At 36.6% G+C, this 19358-nt stretch overlaps 1 protein-coding gene across 1 annotated transcript in view; it reads left to right on the forward strand.

The window, feature by feature from the left end:
- Positions 1 to 1278: 1278 nt before the first annotated feature.
- LOC104543240 (polypyrimidine tract-binding protein 2-like) overlaps positions 1279 to 19358 on the forward strand; it is a gene marked incomplete at its 3' end in the record, with an annotated part of 26861 nt that continues 8781 nt past the window's right edge. The window contains exons 1-2 of the mRNA XM_010187804.1: positions 1279 to 1307; positions 13810 to 13885. Coding sequence (XP_010186106.1) covers positions 13864 to 13885 — 22 coding nt within the window. The remainder of the gene's footprint in view (positions 1308 to 13809; positions 13886 to 19358) is intronic.

A 19358-nucleotide genomic window follows, 5' to 3' on the forward strand; every position in this document is an offset into this window, starting at 1 on the left:
CGATCTACCCCCATCCGTCCCCTCTAGAGCCTCTTGTTCTCTCCTGCTCCCCCGCCTTTGCCCTCTCTGTGCCCCCCAGCTGTGGGGTGAGGAGGGACGCTCTGTGGGGCTCGGGTTTGTTTTGGAGCTGGCTGGAGGGGAGGAGCGATATCAGCAGGAGCCAGATGTCGAGCTCTTTTGTTTTCAGAAACTGCCTGATAAGCCCTTTGGCTTCCCCCCATCCCCAGGTAGAAAGATGCCTTTGTGTAAGCTGGAGCCTGGCAGCAAAAGCCAAAGAAGGGAAGGTTTTGAAGGAGTCAACCACACGGGACAGCGAGGGCCCTTGGTCCTGGCCGGGAGCTGGGGCGGGCAGTCACTATGCACAAGGCCTTCTTTCTGTTGGACCTGGAAAATGAGACTGGTGGTTGTAGTCTTCGTCAGTTTAAACACAACGTCATCCAGCTTCCAGATTTCCTATTAAGTTGTTACCTCTGCTTCAAACAGAGAAGCAATCTTTTTGGTATGCTTTAAGCGTGTAACCTTTCAACTGTGAGAGTTTTAAAAAGGCTTTTTTTATGGTTGGTTGTGATTACAATGTTGGGAGTTACAAATCCAGTCTGAGAAGTCTTGTCATTAGTGAGTAATTACTTTGTGGAATGCTTTCATGTATTCACGTTTTGCTTTAATTTTGTTTAGTGTGGTCTCAGGTTTCTTTTGGGATTGTGTTACACTGAGTTATGATGAGACAACCTCTTAAGCAAAAGCTGTACCTTGACATACCTGTTGCAGAGTTTTGTATGGGTGTACCTGATTAAATTTCATACAGGTGTACCTGTCAGTGCATTCTTGTTTTTTTAAGCTAATTTTAAACAATGTGCTCTCTGCTGTAAGAAGATCCCTGGGGTAGGCTATGTTGCTAAATTAGCTGTCTAGTTAATAGGGATGAATGAGAAGAGTTCTGCATGTACTTTTAAATTCTTCTGGTTTCACCTAATGATCTCATGTAGTCCAGAAACCCAAGTTTCCTGTGTAAATTTCCTGGCAAAGCTGCTTTGGAGTAATGTTTACTTGAAACTTTGGACTCTTTTGGAGAAGCCTGTAAGCTGGGGGAGTTCAGTGGCTCTTGTCGGTTTCTTTTACACTTCCTCTCAGTCCTGCTTTGTTCTTTAAACATAGTTTCTTTCTGGGGACAGTTGTTGGGTATTTTAATTCCTCATTATTTTGGCAATGAAATACATTGAAAAGCTGGGTTTATGAGGATAATTTGTTTGACTTGTGTTCTTTTCTTCTTTTACAGCATTGTCACTGAAGTTGCAGTTGGTGTGAAGGTAGGATGTACACTTAGCAAATAAGGGGGCAAATTCTTGGTACAAAATGAACTACTTTGAGCATCAGTAATTACAAGTTTTAAGGTTTTAACTAATCATTGTCAGCTGATATTTAGTCAGCAGTATATGCTTTATTATTCAAAAATCCCTAGAGGTAAATTGGAGGCTCTACACAAAAGACTTTTCTAGGTACTGAACTGTAAACAGTGGTTCTGGATTACTGTAGCTTCTTATTTTAAAACGTAATTTTTCAGATCTTTTTTCAAAAAAACACTTTATCGTTGTGTGATGACTGTAAATGACATGTTTTCTTCTCCTCTCTCTCTGTTTTTGAAAACAGTTACCACTGAAGTTAAAAAAATGACTGTAATAGGACACAAAAATATGGGAGGCAGAATTTGTTATGTAGACAGAAGTGGGCGTTTGCTTTGCTTTTTAGTTCTCAAGTTCAGTTACGAATACCTGTTATAACAAGGAAGGAGCTTCCAAATGGTTGTTAATTTACTATTTATTTCACTTGTGTATTTAAATCTGTTTTAGGAATTAGATCAGTACTTTGTAGAAGCAGACTGAGAAATAATGAGAGTGCAAAGATATATGGGACAGGGGAACTTTAAGTTACGTTGGTGAGTGCATGTAAGGAATTCTGTTTCAGTGTGAGAAATGCATTGGTCCAGAGACTTTGTAGCTATACTACATAGCTGCCTTTTCACCTGAAGCTGATCTGTGTTAACTGCTTGGTGAGCCAGGTTTTGTCTAGTAAGGCTCTTTGGCTCAGATTCAGTATTGGTCCTCCTGGATTTGGACTAGTTCTTACATAATACTGCTAGCCCGTAGATACAGCAGCTATCCTGTCAGATATGCCTGTATTATGTTTCTGAGCAACCTTGCTTCTAGGAGGAGCTGTAAGAAGTCAGTTGTATTTTGGACCCATCTGACTCCACATATTCATGCAGTATTGGAGACAAGCTTAAAATCACTCTGAATCAAGAGAAAAGTGTAATTATTAAAGTACTTATGTGGGAGCCAATCCATATGAGAAACATGGGATGATTGTTTCTCAGCTGGCTAGGAGAACGAAGTGTTAACTGATTAAAACTTCAGGAATGTATTTAACAGTTTGGAGGAATATCTAAGGAACTTCAAGCCTTTCAGAAGTAAGCTGCCCCATGTGAATAGCTTTGGGGCAAAACAGTTTACAAATTGCCCTCAGTCATGTCCAATGAAGAAGCAATTTCAGGTAGACTTGTGTGTTGCTTGAACCCTAAATTCTGACATTCTCACTTCAGGAGAAGTAAATGGATTTGGTATCCTTTTCATTCTTAACTAAGAGTGACTTAAAATCTTATCAGAATTTGGGTGTTCATGAAGTATGTTGTGTGTAGTGTGATTTTTTTGGAACCAAATTTCCAGAAACTAGCCAGACAATGAAATAAAACACTTTCTGTTCATTGTAGAAGTTACATTATGAATATATATTTAAAAAAAGAAGGCAAGACAGGTGTATCAGAGGTAGTGATTAAATAGAACGGCACAGAAGTGTCAGGAAGGTGTGCTCTTTGCCTTGTAAGAATGGACTTATTCTCTGGATTTTGAAAGGAAACAATCCATTTGTGCATGCAAGTAGTGAGAATAAATAAAAACTATGATGACTTTCAGAAAAAAGCTGTTAAATATGGGAGGAGTAAACTGGGTTGTTATTCTGGAGCTTCTGTAATTATCTCAAGACACGAGGAAGAACAGGAAAGTGAATTTCTCGCCAATTGATAGGTGCAGTTTGGGTAGCAGTCCGATGCTAACTTCAGTCATGTTTTGTGGAAGGCCTTGTAAATGTTTGTCCTTTATGTTCCTTGGTGACTGATCATTGATCTAGATGAACTGATGTTTTGAAAGTTGAGGAGTGCTTTAACTGTTGGTGGTATATAAGGAACTGGGAACATTCATCTCGCCTTTCCTTGGCTGTTAGCTTTTTTTGGGGGTGCTTTGGGACTGTCTGGGGAGCAAGTTTTGAGTCCAGGGAGTTCCATTGGCATTTTTAATGCTGCTTTGACACTGCTTTTATTGTGACCGGATGGCTGTTGGAAGTGGGCTGGGGTTTACCTATGTGAAATCAGCATACTTAGGGTATTTGTTTGACCTGATGCTTTCTTGAGATTTTGCATCTACTGTATATATGCTGATCAGTTATACAGCATGTTTGTGATATATTCAGTTATACTTGGAGAAAGGGGTTGTGACATATGACCCTTCTGTTTGGAAAATTTCCTTTATTTTGTCGTCAGTCCTACAGATATAAAATTTGAAAATTATATTAACTATTGTCTTTCTGGTTTCTCTCTTAAATGGAAAGTGAACATATTAGTTATTTTTTTAAACCCATTCCTAAAAGAGCAATAGTAGAAGTTAACTACTGCAGTCTGGGAGTTGTCTTTGAATTTAAAAAAGACTTTTGAGCTTTGGGGAGTACATATGGGCAAGACAAGTATAAAGTAAAAGGAATTCTTGTTTATAATGTTTTATTAACAGTTTTATAGTCTCAGAGTTACCTGCTAATGGTGCTACTAAATTTGAAGCTATTACCTTTTATTTGTGCTGTACGCTTTTATTTTATTTAAAAATGTTTTGTTCATCCAACTGTCAAATGCTCAATCTTTATTTTATTTACGTGTTGAGTCACTAGAAATTAACATCAAAAGCTGAGGAAAACATAAATCTCGGAATGGAGGTGGAAAAAATGAGAAATACTATTTGAAAACTCAGTTTATTTACATAGAGTAAATGTGGCGATTTGCACAGCTCAAAATATGCAGTGGGAGCACGCTTCCCAGTTAAAATCTGTTAGAGGAGCAGTGTGCTTTCATTTCTGAAAGTGCTAGAACACGTCAAACCCTGTCATCTCTTAAGTACATAGGAAATAATCCATATTTTGTTTGATCCGTTGTGTCTTGTTTTGCTTACCTAGGATTCATGGAGGCAAGGAAATGCCACTCTGCACACAGTTCAGCCCTTAGGGTAAAATTTACAAAATAATTCAAGAATGAACTTTAGCTCTGTGTCTGGTGTGACTTTGTGAACTCCTGTTGCATGCAAGAAGTTTGTGTAAAGTATTTTTTTAATAGAACAGAGCTAAGGCTTCCAGTAATGATAGTATATTACATATTTAATAGGTTTTTAAAAAAAATTTCAGTTTATTGAAGAAATTCTATACATCTTAAATTTATAGATTTTTTTTTTATGCGTAGTTTTAAAAATTGCCGTATTATCCAAAATGTTTGCTTTTTTGTCTTAAAAAGGTACATCTTGGTTGCTCTGTTTTTATTACGTGAGGTCCTTAGTCACTAAAAATGAGATGGCCTGCTAGTTAACTTCTAGTCTCAAACTTCTCAAACTTCACTCTGCATAAGTAAACTGATTTGGCAGTTGGAGTGATAGAGCGTTTCTCAACTGTTGGAGTGAATGCATGAAGTATATAATGTATCTTTTCTCTGGAGTAATTAAAAGAATCTTTGGAGGGGTATAAAATGTGATGTAAAGTCTGTGCATCGCACAAGTGCAGGGAATAACCTGGGTGAACTTCTGGTGCGTGTTGAAGATGACAGTTCTCTTTTACTGTACTGCAGTGCGTGCCACTTCAGTCTAACGTATTGTCTTTGTCCTGGGTGGCACACGTAGCTGTGCAGTAAGTGGGGCCTGAACAACTGACTGACTCATTTTGTGTATGTGCATTGCACATTGCAGAGTGGCTGAGGGTGTACTTCTTCCTGATGGGAGAAAAGCAGCAGTCATTCCTTAATGGATGCATTTTTTGGGAATTTGTGGTGGTGTTGACACTACTTTGGGCTACACTGGCCAGAAACTGAGCTTCAGCTGCCAAGTGTGGACAGCCCCAGTTATACCTAGGAGGGGAAACACATATATTTTGTAGACATAGTTTTGTAATGTTTAAAGATGAGGGTGTGGCCTTTTTCCCCTCCGAAGTCAAGGCATCAGCCTTTGTAGTATGCTTAAGAAAAGAGGAAATTCTTGCTGTGTATTTGTTGGTTATGTTAGGGTTGGGTGGAAGATGCTAAGAAGCACTGTCCTAGTACTCTCTAAGTTTTCCAAACAGTAATGTGTCACAAAGTCTCTCTTTTTCCTGGTTGCTGAAATTTAACATGGAAGAATATAATAGTATGGGCGATGGGCAGTAGCTAAAACCAGAATAGACATGATGGAGGAAAGGAAGAGAGCACAAAGTAGCAGTGTCTGTAAGTACTCTTGAAGCAGTGTGCACTTCTTTTTTTAACTCAAGTTCTGAGGGCTAATCTCTTCTCTTACAAAGTTACAGAACACTGACCCTTTTTTGCTGCTAATAACAGAGTTTTCTTGTGGTGGAAACAAATACCGTGGATATGTTGTGACACTTTATTTGAGCTGTATTATGAAAATGTGTAGAAAAAAGTCAGAAATTCCAGTAAGTTGGCAGAAGATAAGTTTAGACTAAGCTTAAAAAGACCAAGAAAATTTATTTAAATAGCTTTTTTTCTCTTGGTTTCTTCTTTATTCTCTGAAATCTATTTTGTCTTCACTGTCATCATTCTAGATATGTAGAAGGAAGGGAGTGGTAGGATAAAAACCAGTTTGACTTGTATATACAGACAAATCCCATGTGACAGTCTGTTTTGTTGTTTGTAAAATACCAGCATGATAGTTCAGATATCTTTGCATGTCTAATATAACTACTAGTAGATCAGACAAAGAGTCTGCTAAGGGCAATTATATGAGAAAAATGTTTTGTTTGTGAATTGGAGGAACTCTTAATTTTGTGTTAGCTGGGGTATTTTTAAGCCATCTTTTGTGCTCAATAATACTTAGTCGTTGCAACAGTAGACAGCAAAAAATGTGCAAAGCATCAAGCAGTGAAGTAAGAATAGAGTGTGATGATGTTCAGAAGTTTAGGACTGGCATCTTGATTTGTCTTTTCAGAAGTGGTATGGGGATCACGTTCTTGGTGGCAAAAAATAATTTCTTACAATGAAAGACATCTGCTCTTTTTCTAACAGTAACTTCTGTAAATCGACCCTGTTTGGAATGACTTTCCTATTTATTCCCAGAACAGTACTCCCAATTCTTTTTTATTTGAAACTTTATTTTTCTTTGATGTTCATTCTGTCATCATAATATATGTGGAAAAATAAGGAGAGCTGAAAATGTATAGAAGGTAAAGAAGGTTGAAAGTTAGTTTGTGCTCTGTAGAAAGTAGGCCATCAATATAAGGAAGGCGTAATATTTCCTATGTTTTGATGTCTGTCACTAATTGGAAATCACCTGTTTTTAATTTGTAACATAACACCTATATTTACATCTTAATTGAGAGGATTATAGGAAGAGGAATGTGTTCACCTGCACCATCTGAAAGATATGAGCCAATACCAGCATGAAAATACCTTTCCTGTTTCTTAGAGCTTTGGGCCATGTTTTCACAAGCACATCAAGCTGCATCCCAGTGTTCGTTGTCAGTGTAATACTTGTGCAGTAAATGTTTGGGTAGCCCCTTCACAGACCTCTCCTGGGAACTTAACCAGGATGAACTAAGCTGGCACAACAGTGAGTTACATCTTTTTAGTCAGATTTGTACCAACGCATGTGATTGCATAAATGCTTGTTGCAATATAGAGTTGGGGAGGACAGAATAGGAAAAAGTTGCTGGAGCAGGGGAGAAGGTGGGACTGTTGCTTTTGGTGGTAGCTGGTTCAACTGACATTGTGGTTTTACAAGCTGTTAATGGGACTGTGATGCTTGATTTAAGGGTTTGGGGGTTTTTATAGCTGCAAGTACATACAGGCATTTTTAGATTTTCGTAAAATCAGTTTTTCTGTGAATGTGTAACATGAGTATTGAATTATAGACACAATAGCACTAGCTCTTTTAATTATTACTGTCATATAGCAGAGAATCAAGTAGAAAATAGCTTCCTCGTGATCTTTTTTTGAGATGTAGAAGCTGCTACTGAAGGACCTAATCTGTACATCTAGGTGCATTGATTCTCTAACCAGAAAGCTAAGAACACATCTAGGTGGTAGCTCTACTGAGTTGTTCTCACCTGTTCTAATTTACCACCAGTGATGTGCAGCTTCTTCAGAGTAACACTTTCTTTCCTGGTCAAAGTGGAATAGGAAGTCTGAAATACTGGAATAAATTATCTTGGTTGTGTACTTCCTCCAGGATATTTGATGTGACGACTCGAAGTGGAATAGTCTCTCGCCTGCAGTCTTTCATTATTACAGTTGAAAGTTTGAAGGTTTTCAAATGAGGCTGGGTGACATGGTTTAAGAGGAGGTTTGGTTCTTCACTTTTCAGCTTTCTGGTTTAATATTCAGTCTTGATCTTCAGATGCTTTGAGGAATTTGGCTCTTTTCCACGTTATGTTTTGAGAACCTGGAGGCTCTTCAGAGGAATTGAGACTTGTCTCTTCAGTCTGTCTTTTCAGATTCCCTTGATCGCTTCTGTGTTTTCCAGAATTATGTACATGGCATGTACCATGTGTACAGTTGCAAGAAAGAAGAATAATTTTCTACTAGATCCTTCCTTACTGAAAAAATTTGAGTGTAGAAATGGTGAAGTTAGTTGTTAGGGTAATAATACATGGTTGGCTGAGTACAGCATGAAAAAGAATTTAAGTGGGGGGAAAAAAGAATACAGAGAATAATATGGAAAAGTAGTCATATCCAGTTCATACTGAATTTAAAAGCAAGTGAGAAGTGAGTTACTAAACAGCCACGTTTATAAAGATTTGGTAAGATATCATGCTAATATAGTTAAACGATGTGGTCTTAAAAAAATAAATAAAGTAGACCTACTCGATGTATGTAAGGTTCTGATGAGTTCTAGTTTAAACACTATGCTTTGTGAAATGCCTATGAACTTGCACGGGATTTCTTTTGGATTGTATATTTGGACTTGACTTGTTCTGTCCTGAATGAGTCTGTGATACGATAGATGTGAGAGATGTAACAGTTTATTCAATAGGTAATTTGGATTACGTGTTTTGACAGTAGTGTGTATAGTCAGAGCATAAGGCAAGTAAAACATTTCTTTGCTAAGGAGTATGTCAGTGTATTTATGCACTGTTTCATTAAAAGTGTATCCTGTTAAAAATGAAGCATTTGTTTAATTCTGATCCATTGCAAGTAAACTTAATGAAGGTTATAAATGCTGTGTTTGGTGCTTTAGTCCTGTTGTTTCCAATATCCAGTCCCCAAAGTTAATTCAGGTATTGAATATTGAAGCAATGTGTTTACAAGTGTGTATCTGATAGAGGGGAATGTTTACTGTCTGGGCAGGAATCCTTTTATGCTTTTATTTCTCTTCCATACAGTCAGGTTTCAGGCTTTTTCTTTTAAATTGTTCCCAGATGTTAGAAATGAAGTGTTTTGCAATGCTGTTAGATTTCTTTAAATCATGAGATCTGTCTCCTGGCTTGTCATACCCCTTGGGAAATTCGTTCCTGTAGGCTGAGAATGACTGTGGTAAACGCGCAGTGCAGCTAAAGTTCTCCTCTCTTTCATCTGGGGGAGAGGGAAGTGGTGGGGGCAAAAGCATCCTGTTCTTGAGAGAGGTTTGTAATATCAGCAAATTTGAATACCACAAATGAGAAGATTTATCAGAAAATGTATTTTTCAAAGTCTTTGAGTTTATTCTTTTTATCTTTCCTAGTAGGAATTCAATAAATTTTAGATCATGCTGTTGACTTTTAACACAGTGCAGTTTTGTAATTTGTTTACTGTTTCTAGTAGTATTTATTCAGTGTGTAGAGTTGTAGTTCATCTACACAAGGTTCTAATAAGCCTTCTGTAATGCACTCAGTGTGTTATGTTAGGTTCAGCCATAACTTCTGATCAGAGTCTCCATAGCCCTGAATTAGTGGGAACAGAGCTGTTAATGTTTCTCTTTCATAAATAGTTGTCAAAAACTATTTTGCTTAAATAACTAAACCTCTTTGGTAATTCTCAAGCCAAAGTTGTTACTCTTTGGGTGTTGTCGGGGGATTTTTTTTGCCTTGGATATAATAACAATCTGTGGAGTGTTTGAAATATTTAAAGCCCTATCTGGAATTTGAGGAAGATATTTGGAAGAGACTTCTAAGTAGTGTATTTTTGATTAGCCTGGAAGGATATTATGACTGCAATGACTTCCTGAAATTACATAGCTAGTAAATATTACCTGTGATAGCATGAAGCTTTATAGTAGTCAATTGGGAATGGGTGGGATCTGAAATCTTGCCATGTAAATACAGCTTGTGTAGTGAGGAACTCTTGAGTTAGCCATGACTGTTAAAGCAAGGATCTAGGTGGTTAACTTGCTAAGTTGTGGGCTTTTTCTCTCTTTTTGTATAACTGATTTTGTAAATTGCAGAAGAGACACTATATTCAATAACTGTATTCATTTACAGAAATTAACTGAAATACCAAAGCAATATCTTCAATTTAGAATATACAAAACAATTTTTGTTAATGTAGTTTTTAAGTTTCTCTGAAATATGCATTCAAAATCTCAGTTGGAATAGTTTTCATCCTTTTCTGTATGTGATCCTACATTTCAGTTTTATGTCATTTCATTGGTTGAATAAACTATACATTAACGTGCTGGTTTAATACCATGGATAGAAATGCTCTCGTGGGGGTGAGAGTGTGATAATGTGGCCTTCATTAAAAGGACAGTATTGACTGCAACGAATTTAAAGTTCACTCGCTGCAAGAAGTTAGTTGGCAATTCCCTTGTTTATTTTGTGTAATGGTATTTTGGCAGATGCTGCTTTCTTGAAGAAATATTCTAGATATCTCTTCTCTGAATAGTTAGTGGTTTAGCTTTTATGGAAGATTAATTAGATTCATATTGTTCTTGACATTAGTAAGAATAGAAATATGGCATTGAAAACTTGTGCTGTTGAGGATTAGCTGTCAGAAGATGACCTATTAATAGTATATTAGCAATTTGTGCTTCTTATTTTGTCCTTTATGATCTCCTTCTCTCATGCTGAAATGGATATTCAGTCTCTTCCATGTTGCTATTATAGGAACTTTGCACTCAGTGACAGAATAAAATAATTGTGGTGGTTTTTGTTTGTTATTTTAACTTAGATTTGGATATATCTGTGATCTTTGTGTTTGTGTGCTTCAACCTTGCTATTCAAACTTGGTTTAATTCTTAACACAACAGTTTTCACAGATGAGGAAAAGAGTTAAGTGAAAGATCTTCAATTCTTCATTAAATCTGGTTTGCTGTGTTCTTCAGAGATCTGAGTTTAGTTTCCTTATCTCTGAAACACTTGATAGATTTACCTAAATTAGTTTAAAGGATTCTTTGCTTTGCATTATTTAACTAGCAGAGCTTGTGTGCTTGAGAATAAGACTAGTGAATGTTCAAGGTGCATGGGAAACAGGTTATAATTCTGAAATTCATGTGTGAGAGAGCAGAGGGACAAAGAGCTTTGCCCTTGGAGCAAGATGCCAGTCCTTTTTGGCCTAGCACCCTCTAAAAGAAGATGCACACAAAAACAAAGCCAAGCACCCCAAACCACAAATTGAATAAAATCTTATCTCTGCTGAATAAATGTAAGTAAAATAAGTATTTTTGTCTATACTGCAATTCAGGAAGTGCTCGTGTCACATAGTAGTGCCAGTCTGTGTAAAAGTATGCATTGGCTTACTTGAAATGCTTATATTAAATTGCTTTATTAGACAACTGTCATCTGAAGATAACCCTTTTGAAGTAAATGACAATTGCCAGGCAGTTACTGGTTTTGGAGTCGTAGTTTAACCAGTCTGTGTCCAAGTACGCCATGTGTCTTTTGCTGCATGGTTACAAACTGAAAGAAGTGCAGAGGTGTCTAGGCTGCTTAAAAAAAAAACAGTAAGGAAAGTAACCATGTGTATTTACTAAGGTGATTACTCACATGGTAAGAGATATCTTTGTCTTTTACCAAAAGCTTGGCAAGTATGTATGGGAGTGAGTTAGCAGAGATTTGCTGTATGTTTGTGATTTCATGGTGAACTGGAAGAACATTCCACATACAGACCTGTACATCTGTGAGTCAGACTTGTGAATGCTGATGTATGAGAATAAAACAAATGTTGCAGAGTTTGATACATGCCAATATCAGGAATTCAAATTTACTTATTCTTCTGAAGCAAAACTGTTAAAACTTCAAGTGTCATGACAGAATCTTGTGATTGACTCTGAATGTATTCATGAAATGCAAAATGATGTTTCAAAATGAAGAGAAAACTCTTTTAACTGTTCACGAAACACAAGTACAGTAACTGAATATCCACTGTGTTGAATTATTGTGGGTTAAGAAGTTAACAGCTTTTTGAAAGCCTGATTTACTAGGAACCGGAAGTTTATGTAACCACTCTTACATTCTGCTAGTCAGGAATTGCCGATGTAAGTAACTCTTTGAAGCTGAAAACAACTCAGATTTGAGGTATTGTAAATTGTAAAGTTCCTGCAGGTTTTGGGAAGAGGACTCATTTGGTACTTGGACTGCTTCAGCTGTTCATGTAGTAACTACTATACCATCGCAAATTAATGCCTGGCATATTAAGGAAAACAAAAATTGCTGCTGAGTAATCTTAATATGCCTGACTATGAACTGATTCAGTCTCTACTGCTGCTTCTGCCTGTTTTGTTGAGCTGTCCAGGCTACAGTGAAAGGCTTCCAAGCAAGTCTGGGTGAATAGGTGTGAGCAGAAATAACTGCAGTTGTCACTGAGTCAGCTAATACTGCTGGTCATCTTGATTTTTGCAGTATTTTACCCATTTTTACCTATTGTGTTAGAAAAATAGAGTATTAAAGAGAAGGAAGGAATGTTTGTAGTTCAACTTACACATAGGGCCTGGACTAGTGTATTGTATTTCCAGTAGAAAGCAATGTAGTTTGAATAACTGAGAGTTTCAGTAACTTTTCTAACTTGTTTTTTGGTTTTGTCCAGGTAAATTTTTCTTTAGTTATATCTATCTAGAGGTCTGTTATTACATTAAGAAGGACAAGACATGGTCCTTCTCGTGGTCCTACCTAATCTTGGTATTAGGTATTACTCAGATTAAAAGGAAATCTTAAAGGAAATCTGTCATTGATATGATAGGCGTATTTTTATTAATTGCTGTGTGCCCTTAAGAACTTATTCAATAAACTGTATAAAGATTCTTCAGGGCTGATGTTGAAAACTCAGTAAACTTCAGTGGCTCTGTGTGTGCATATACATATATACTACTATTAAGAGCATCTGGATTTCAGGGGTGGACTAAACAAACTTTAGAATACTGTTCTGTGTGGATACACATACAGTGCATTGGGATAAAATGGTAAAGGTTTCATTTTATGCATCTGCTGCCTAGAAAGGTGATATCCTCAGGTTAATTTAGTATGCGGTATTGAGGTGCTTGAGTATTGTAAAACATTCACACACTATTTTAGTATCCACAACAGAATTAAAAATATCTATTTTTATAAAGATGGGTAGTAACTGTTTTCTTACCTCATTCCATTTTAGCAGTGACTTGGATTAGTGTTAAAGGTGCTGAGGAAATACTTTTGAAGTGGAGAAAGAACCAGTAAGAAATGAAAGATAATCTTCAAAGGATGTCACATTTATTCCCTTTTAAAAACACTTTTAATGAAAAATTACCTAAGTATTTTGGGGCTTTTTGAGAGATGAAGTCTTGGGGAATGGGGGGGTGTTGGGGCATAAAAGAAAAAACAGCGTGAAAAGAAGTGAAAGCCTCCTTAGCTATGTCAAATGCTCGTCTTGAAAATAATTTGAGAGGAAAAGATTATCTTGTACATTTCCAATTTAAACCCTCCACGGATTTTTGCAACACACTTTCAAGTAATTTCTAAAAAGATTGTTTAATTTATATTTGTCATGTCCTAAGAATTACAATGAAGATGTAATTCCCTGCCCTAAACTGTGTTTTGCAGGACAAATGGATGTCCCAAAGATAAAAATGATAATTTCTTACAGTGTCTTGTCTTTACTTTTTAAATAGGGGTGTGAGAACTGAGCTAAACCTCATGTTTCTATTTGTTTAGATTTCCCTTGTTGTTTCAGCTAGATAGAATAATTTTATAGGTATATTAAAACACTAAATTATTAAGTTAATTTAAATGTTATTGAAATAAACTAAATATATTTAATTATAATATTTTAATTTGTAATGCTGGACAGAATTATTGTTCAGCAGTTCTCATTGTGTCTGGAGGTAACTGTTTCAGTGGTGGGTGAAACAACTGGACTTAAGCTGCTCTCATTTCAAAGATTGCAATGTAAATATACTGCTTTACTTCGATTTCAAATTTTTGCACTTATCTGAAAAGAAGAAGTCTGTCAAATCTGAGTAGGTTTGATTATGCTTGCTTAAGTTCTTCTAAAAGTTTTCCCTGTCAAACTGACATTTTTAATATCATCTTTAAAAATCACAAAATAGAGGAAAAAATCTCTTACTGTCTCTTTCTTTTTAGAGAGGATCTGACGAACTTCTTTCAGACAGTGTACTCAATAGCCCGAACTCTAACATGAGCAGCATGGTAGTTACTGGTAAGTGATGCCCTTTCAAAGAAGAAATCTTTCATTAATACTTGGACTCATTTCCTGTTTACAAGGGGAGACGCTGAACCGACAATCCATTGTGCTACAGAGGGGTAAACTGTTGGCATGCATTAGACTGTAGTGACCTTGTATATACTCCTGAATCTTGGATGTCTGAGAGGAATAATCCAGTAAAGCAAAAGGCAGCTTTCAGATGTCTGTACGCTAAATTTTTGGTGGGTGACGGGGTCAAAAATACACTTGTCTTGTACAGCTGCCTTCAAAGTAAGGAATCACAACTGCCAAGAAAAGGTAAACAGCTTAACTCCTGTATGAATGACACCAGCTTTTTCACACGTAGACATCTGCAAGTCTGGGCATTGCAGGGAAGAACACTGTGCCAGTTTCATAATATAGTATGGATTCAGGGAAACAGAGTTTTGCTCTGTTCTGGTTTAGACTGCTAAAGCAGGAAACTTCACTTTGCTACTTCAGTCTGAGCAGCAGAATCTCAGAATGTCAGCACCAAGCGAGTGTGGTGTTCTTTAGTCAAATTTCTGGTGATGCTAGACAGGCTTTTTATGAATTGGCACACACTGAAATGCCTTCTATTGTAGGTAATGCTTCTGTATGTTGAATGTGCATTGAGGTCCCTTGGAGGCTCGACTTTAGAGGTCTTGCTTTTTCTCCTTTTTCTTTTCTTTCCCCATGTGTTTTTTTTCTTTCCTCAGAGGTATGGAGGAATTGGTTCATGGCATCAGTGTGTTGCAAGGGTTTCCAAATAGTTGCCCAGTTCACTGGTTTAATGTGCCTGATCAGTTTTTCCATACTTATGAGCTGAGCAGTATAGTTACTGATATTAGTAGCAGACTGTCCTTTTGTTTAGTAGTAAAAGATTGGGATTCACTGCTAAAAAATGTAGTTTTCCCTCAGAGCAGCTTACTGATCAGTCATGTGGGAGCACGATTGCTAGATCCAATTCAATGTTAGGTGGAGGAGTGTGGGTGCAGAAGAGAGGAGAGCCACTTCCCTTGGCAGTTCTACAACAAAAGCTGAGAAGATGATCCTTCTTTGGAATAGATCAAAAATGCAGTGTAGGGCATTCATAGCTGTTTTAGAGCCCCAGAACATTTGTTTATCTCCCCTGCTTTTCTTCCTTCTGCTTCTGAAAGAGGTCCCTCTCGTTTTCATTTGCTTGATGTTCTCTGCAGTCCTGGATATTAGTGCTTCGGCAGTTTGCTTTACTTAAAGGAGAAGCTAGAATGGAAGGGAGTTTTGGTTGTGTGTGAGGGTTTGAACGGGGGCAGTGAGAGGGAAAGCACCAGGACAAAGTCATGAATGTTACCAAAATTTCCATATATTTTCAGATAAATTTCTAGTTCAGGAAAACTAAATGCAACTTAAATTTACCAAAGGGGTAAAATTAAAAGCTCAAGGGGAAAAAAAAATTGAAATAAGAATTATTATCATTTGACTTTTCAGAAGAAGAAATACACAGGATTGTCTAAGAAGCCTCAAACTTTAAATAGCAATTCTTTTCTCCCTACGTTTTTTGTGGTATTCAGCTGCCTTTCACTTAGAATATTGTAGTACTTTAATGCCTTTATGAATACTCACTCTAATTCTCTTCCTTAGTCAGAGAAAGCCATGAAAGATGCATACTTTCTCTGCCCTATAGGGAGTCTTACATATGAATCCCTCCCTATTTTTTTGTGAAAGAAACTTGCAAAATTGTTGGACAGATGTTTGGTTTGCATTCTTACTGTTTATTTGAACCACTGGTAATGTGATAAACAACATGGAATTAAGGAAAATGCTAGCGTGTCGGACTGTTGTCCAAAGGATGTTGCTCAGAATACAAGGTCTGATCCTTGAGCATTTTCTAAACAGCATTGTCAGCAGTATTCATCTTCAAGACTGTACAGATGAAGGGAAATTGTCAGTATGTCATATTAACATTCACTACAAGTCAAGTTACTGTCTTAAGTACTTTGTATGTCTTGTAAAAGAACAGACACTAAAGAAGGTTAGACTCGTATAATTGACGATGACTTCTGTGCAAGTTCTTTTACCACTTAATTCTCATTGCTTGTATCTCCTGTCTTGGACATAACTTGATTGCTTTCCTTATTGTGGAATTTCATCTCAGTTAAGCATTTATATATATAAGATATATCTTGTATATACCCACAAAATTCCCCTTCGACCCCCAAATGAGTTTAGGAGCAGTATGGCACAACATCATTCTGTAAACATTGATGGAAGAATCCCATCTACTAGATCAGAATTTGTTGCACAGGAGGACAGCTTGTAGGGTTTCAGGTCAGCAAGTATCTATGCTTTTCTAAGAAATTATCTTTTTTTTTGATGTTAGATGTTTAGATGTTTAGATGTGAGGAGCTTTTTAGCACCAGCTGACACTGGTGTGTTGAAGTTGTGTTGTCAGAACCACAGACCTTCTGCTACTTGAACTATTACTAGTGTTTTGCTTCAGCTTTTCTGAAAATACTGTCCAAGTCTATTCTGATTTTCTATCATAATCTTGCTTGCTTCCTGTCTCTTTGGAGAGCAAAGATCTGCAAGTTCATTTTTTTTCCCTGCTGATGCACAGCAGACAGTAACTAGAAGGGCAGTTTAGGTAAACTAAAATATGGTTTAGTAACAGGGTTCTGAGGAAACCAGGGCTGAAGCCAGGATATTTTAAAAAATATCTTTTACTCTAGATGTTTTTAGAATCATTAGTTATTATGCACATTGCAAATTAATTGTACATAAATAATTTTTTTCACCTCTCAGTGCTGTATGTGCAGTAAATGTGTAATTGCAGTTGCTTATTATACGGCTTTTAAATCTGAGGGGAAAAAAAACCCAGTCCCTTCTCTTTAAGAACTAGAAAAGACATTTCCTCTGTGATGGGTAACTTTTATGCCAAACTTCTTGTGAGGCTTTCTTCTTTTCAGGTGGAGGACTGCTTAATGGAAGCTTTAGAAACAGTTTCATGTATGAAGATGCTCATGTCATGATCTCTGTTGCTGGAATCCACACAAAAATTTCCATTTTTAAAAATGTAGATAAAAAGTGAGATACATTGATGAACACTTTATGAGAATTGGCTTGTCAAAGACAAGGGATTGGAGCAGAATAACTGACAGCTTTTGTTACTATAGCTGCCATGTTTCATTGTTCACACTTGTGTGTTTAAGATCAGTCAGTAAAAACATTTCAAAAATCATTTTGCAACTGAGCTCACCAAACTCCTGGAGCTGTAAACGATACTATTAATCTTGATCTTGTTTTTACTTCATTAGAGGGGAATGTTAACAGTGACTTCGGTAGGTAATTTATTGTATTAACAGAATACTTAGCACTGAGGCATACAAGCTAATAATATTTCAAGTGCTTTGTTTAACTTGGGGAATAAACATAGATGTGCTGTTTTTGATGGCACATTAAGTAAAATTGGTTATTAGGTAACATTAATGATGCCTAAACATAGGTAATTTACTTCTGAAGTTTGCAAATTGATTACAATTAATAGTAATTGGAAAGATTTGAAGAAGTACAGCACCTGATTGGAAAGTATAATAATTTAATAATAGACTATAATTTACATTTTTCTACAGATACGCATGTGGATGAACTAAATTTTAATGTTCTGAATGCCTGAACAATGTATCTTTTTGTAAATTAAGAAACTTAAAAGAAAAAAAAAAGCCACCAAAAAACCAAGCCCCTCAAAAAGCCCCATTTTATTTCTCCCAACCTGAGGTTGTTATTAATTCAGTTTCTGTCTGCATCACTATGCTGTGGTAATTACTTTCTGTTCTACTTCAGTTGCATTTTACGCTAGCTGTAGTAATTTTATATATTTTAAGAGCCAAAGGAAAGTGCATTAGTTTTAGACTTCAACACTGAACAGAAACTATGCCATGTTGTGTGTTATCATAGTCTCTTAGAAAACTTGTGCAGTGAGTTTTAAACCAGAGGTGCACCCTGTGTGCAGATTTGCCAGTTAAAAGCTGTGTAGTTCAGTTTATAATCGCTTGACCATGTTTCCTTAAGCTCGAATTCCTGACAGGCAGTATTTTTTGTTGTATAGGATAGTTTTATTATGGATGGGTCAAGATTTTCCTTTGCCCATGGTCCATATCCATGATAAAAATCCCCCTGTCACTACTGGTTGATGCTGTAGTTCAAGTGGTAAGACTTCCACAATGTAGTAGTGGCCTAGCAATGCAAGGATAGTGGGGTATAAAGTTCTTTGAAGTATGAAGTTTTGCAGAACAAACTCCCTATCCCCATGCCACAAGGTGCAAAACAAAAATGAAAAGCTCCACCAAGCAAACAAGCATAATTAACGCTGAACATGTAACCTCTACTTTTAAAGTTAACAAATGCGAACTTCAGAGAACTTCACGTTCTTCATGGTTTGTATCTTATTTTTGAGTATTCTAGTTCCTTTTTTCTTTCAAACATTTAAAATTCCAGATTTTATCTTTCACTTGAACTGTAGAAGATGTCTGTATAAAAACAAAGGTCCTGTTTTTCTTATTTTGGGAACCTGTTGGCACTTGTGGAAGAGTTTGTCACTGGATCAGACAAAGTCTCCTCTTCCTACATTCGATCTGTGACATCAGGCCAGGTATATAGATACATATTTAAGGAAAGAACCTCAGAAATGAAGCCACAGTGGTTTCTGTTATACCCTCCCCATTTGTGGTTGTCTGCAGTTTCCTTAGCTGGTGGTTTTATGCAGATGATCGTGTTCAGTAGCCACTGCAGTATTTACTCTCTGGTTGTAATCCACAATTGTAAACTAGGTCTCTTCATTGTTCCATTGCCTTTCTCTTGGTCAGGTATTTCCTGTGTGGATCTGTGTCCTATGTTCTACTTGTTGATAACATTCCTGTATTTAGGTAATGTGAAACAAGAAGTACTTTCTACATTAGGAACAATAATGCTGCTTGTCTTTAATGTATCAACTGATTGTACTGGAGAATAAAACAAGTGTTTCAGGAAAGCCTAAGTTTTGGGTTTTTTGTAGTTGGTTGTTGGTGTATACTGACAGTTGTGAAACAGAGATTGACTCCTGCAGAAAGGATGTTAGTTTATCAATTATTTCACTACTGCAGATATGCAGGCTTTTATAATCAGCAGTTTGTGATGAATTTTTAACATTTTTTCCCCTTTTCCGAAATTAATAGGAGGAAGCAAGTTTTTACTACATGCAAAATCTTTGCTCATAGCCATAGTTACATTTCTATATTAGGAGATAGTGTGAATATAAAATTATTGTAAAGGAAAATCGCACATCTAAAATAATGGCTTCATATATTTTAAGAGTACCTGATGTGTTTTTGGCCTCAGAACACTTTAGGTCGTGCTTATGTATCTCACGAAAAATAAAACTGTGCTCAGAGAAAAATTCCTCTAAGATGAATCTTACTAAAATATGTTTTCTAAAATAGTCATCAGCAGGAAG

The sequence above is a fragment of the Mesitornis unicolor genome, unplaced genomic scaffold (assembly GCF_000695765.1).
Source record: "Mesitornis unicolor isolate BGI_N332 unplaced genomic scaffold, ASM69576v1 scaffold15017, whole genome shotgun sequence".
NCBI classification, from domain to species: Eukaryota; Metazoa; Chordata; class Aves; order Mesitornithiformes; family Mesitornithidae; genus Mesitornis; species Mesitornis unicolor.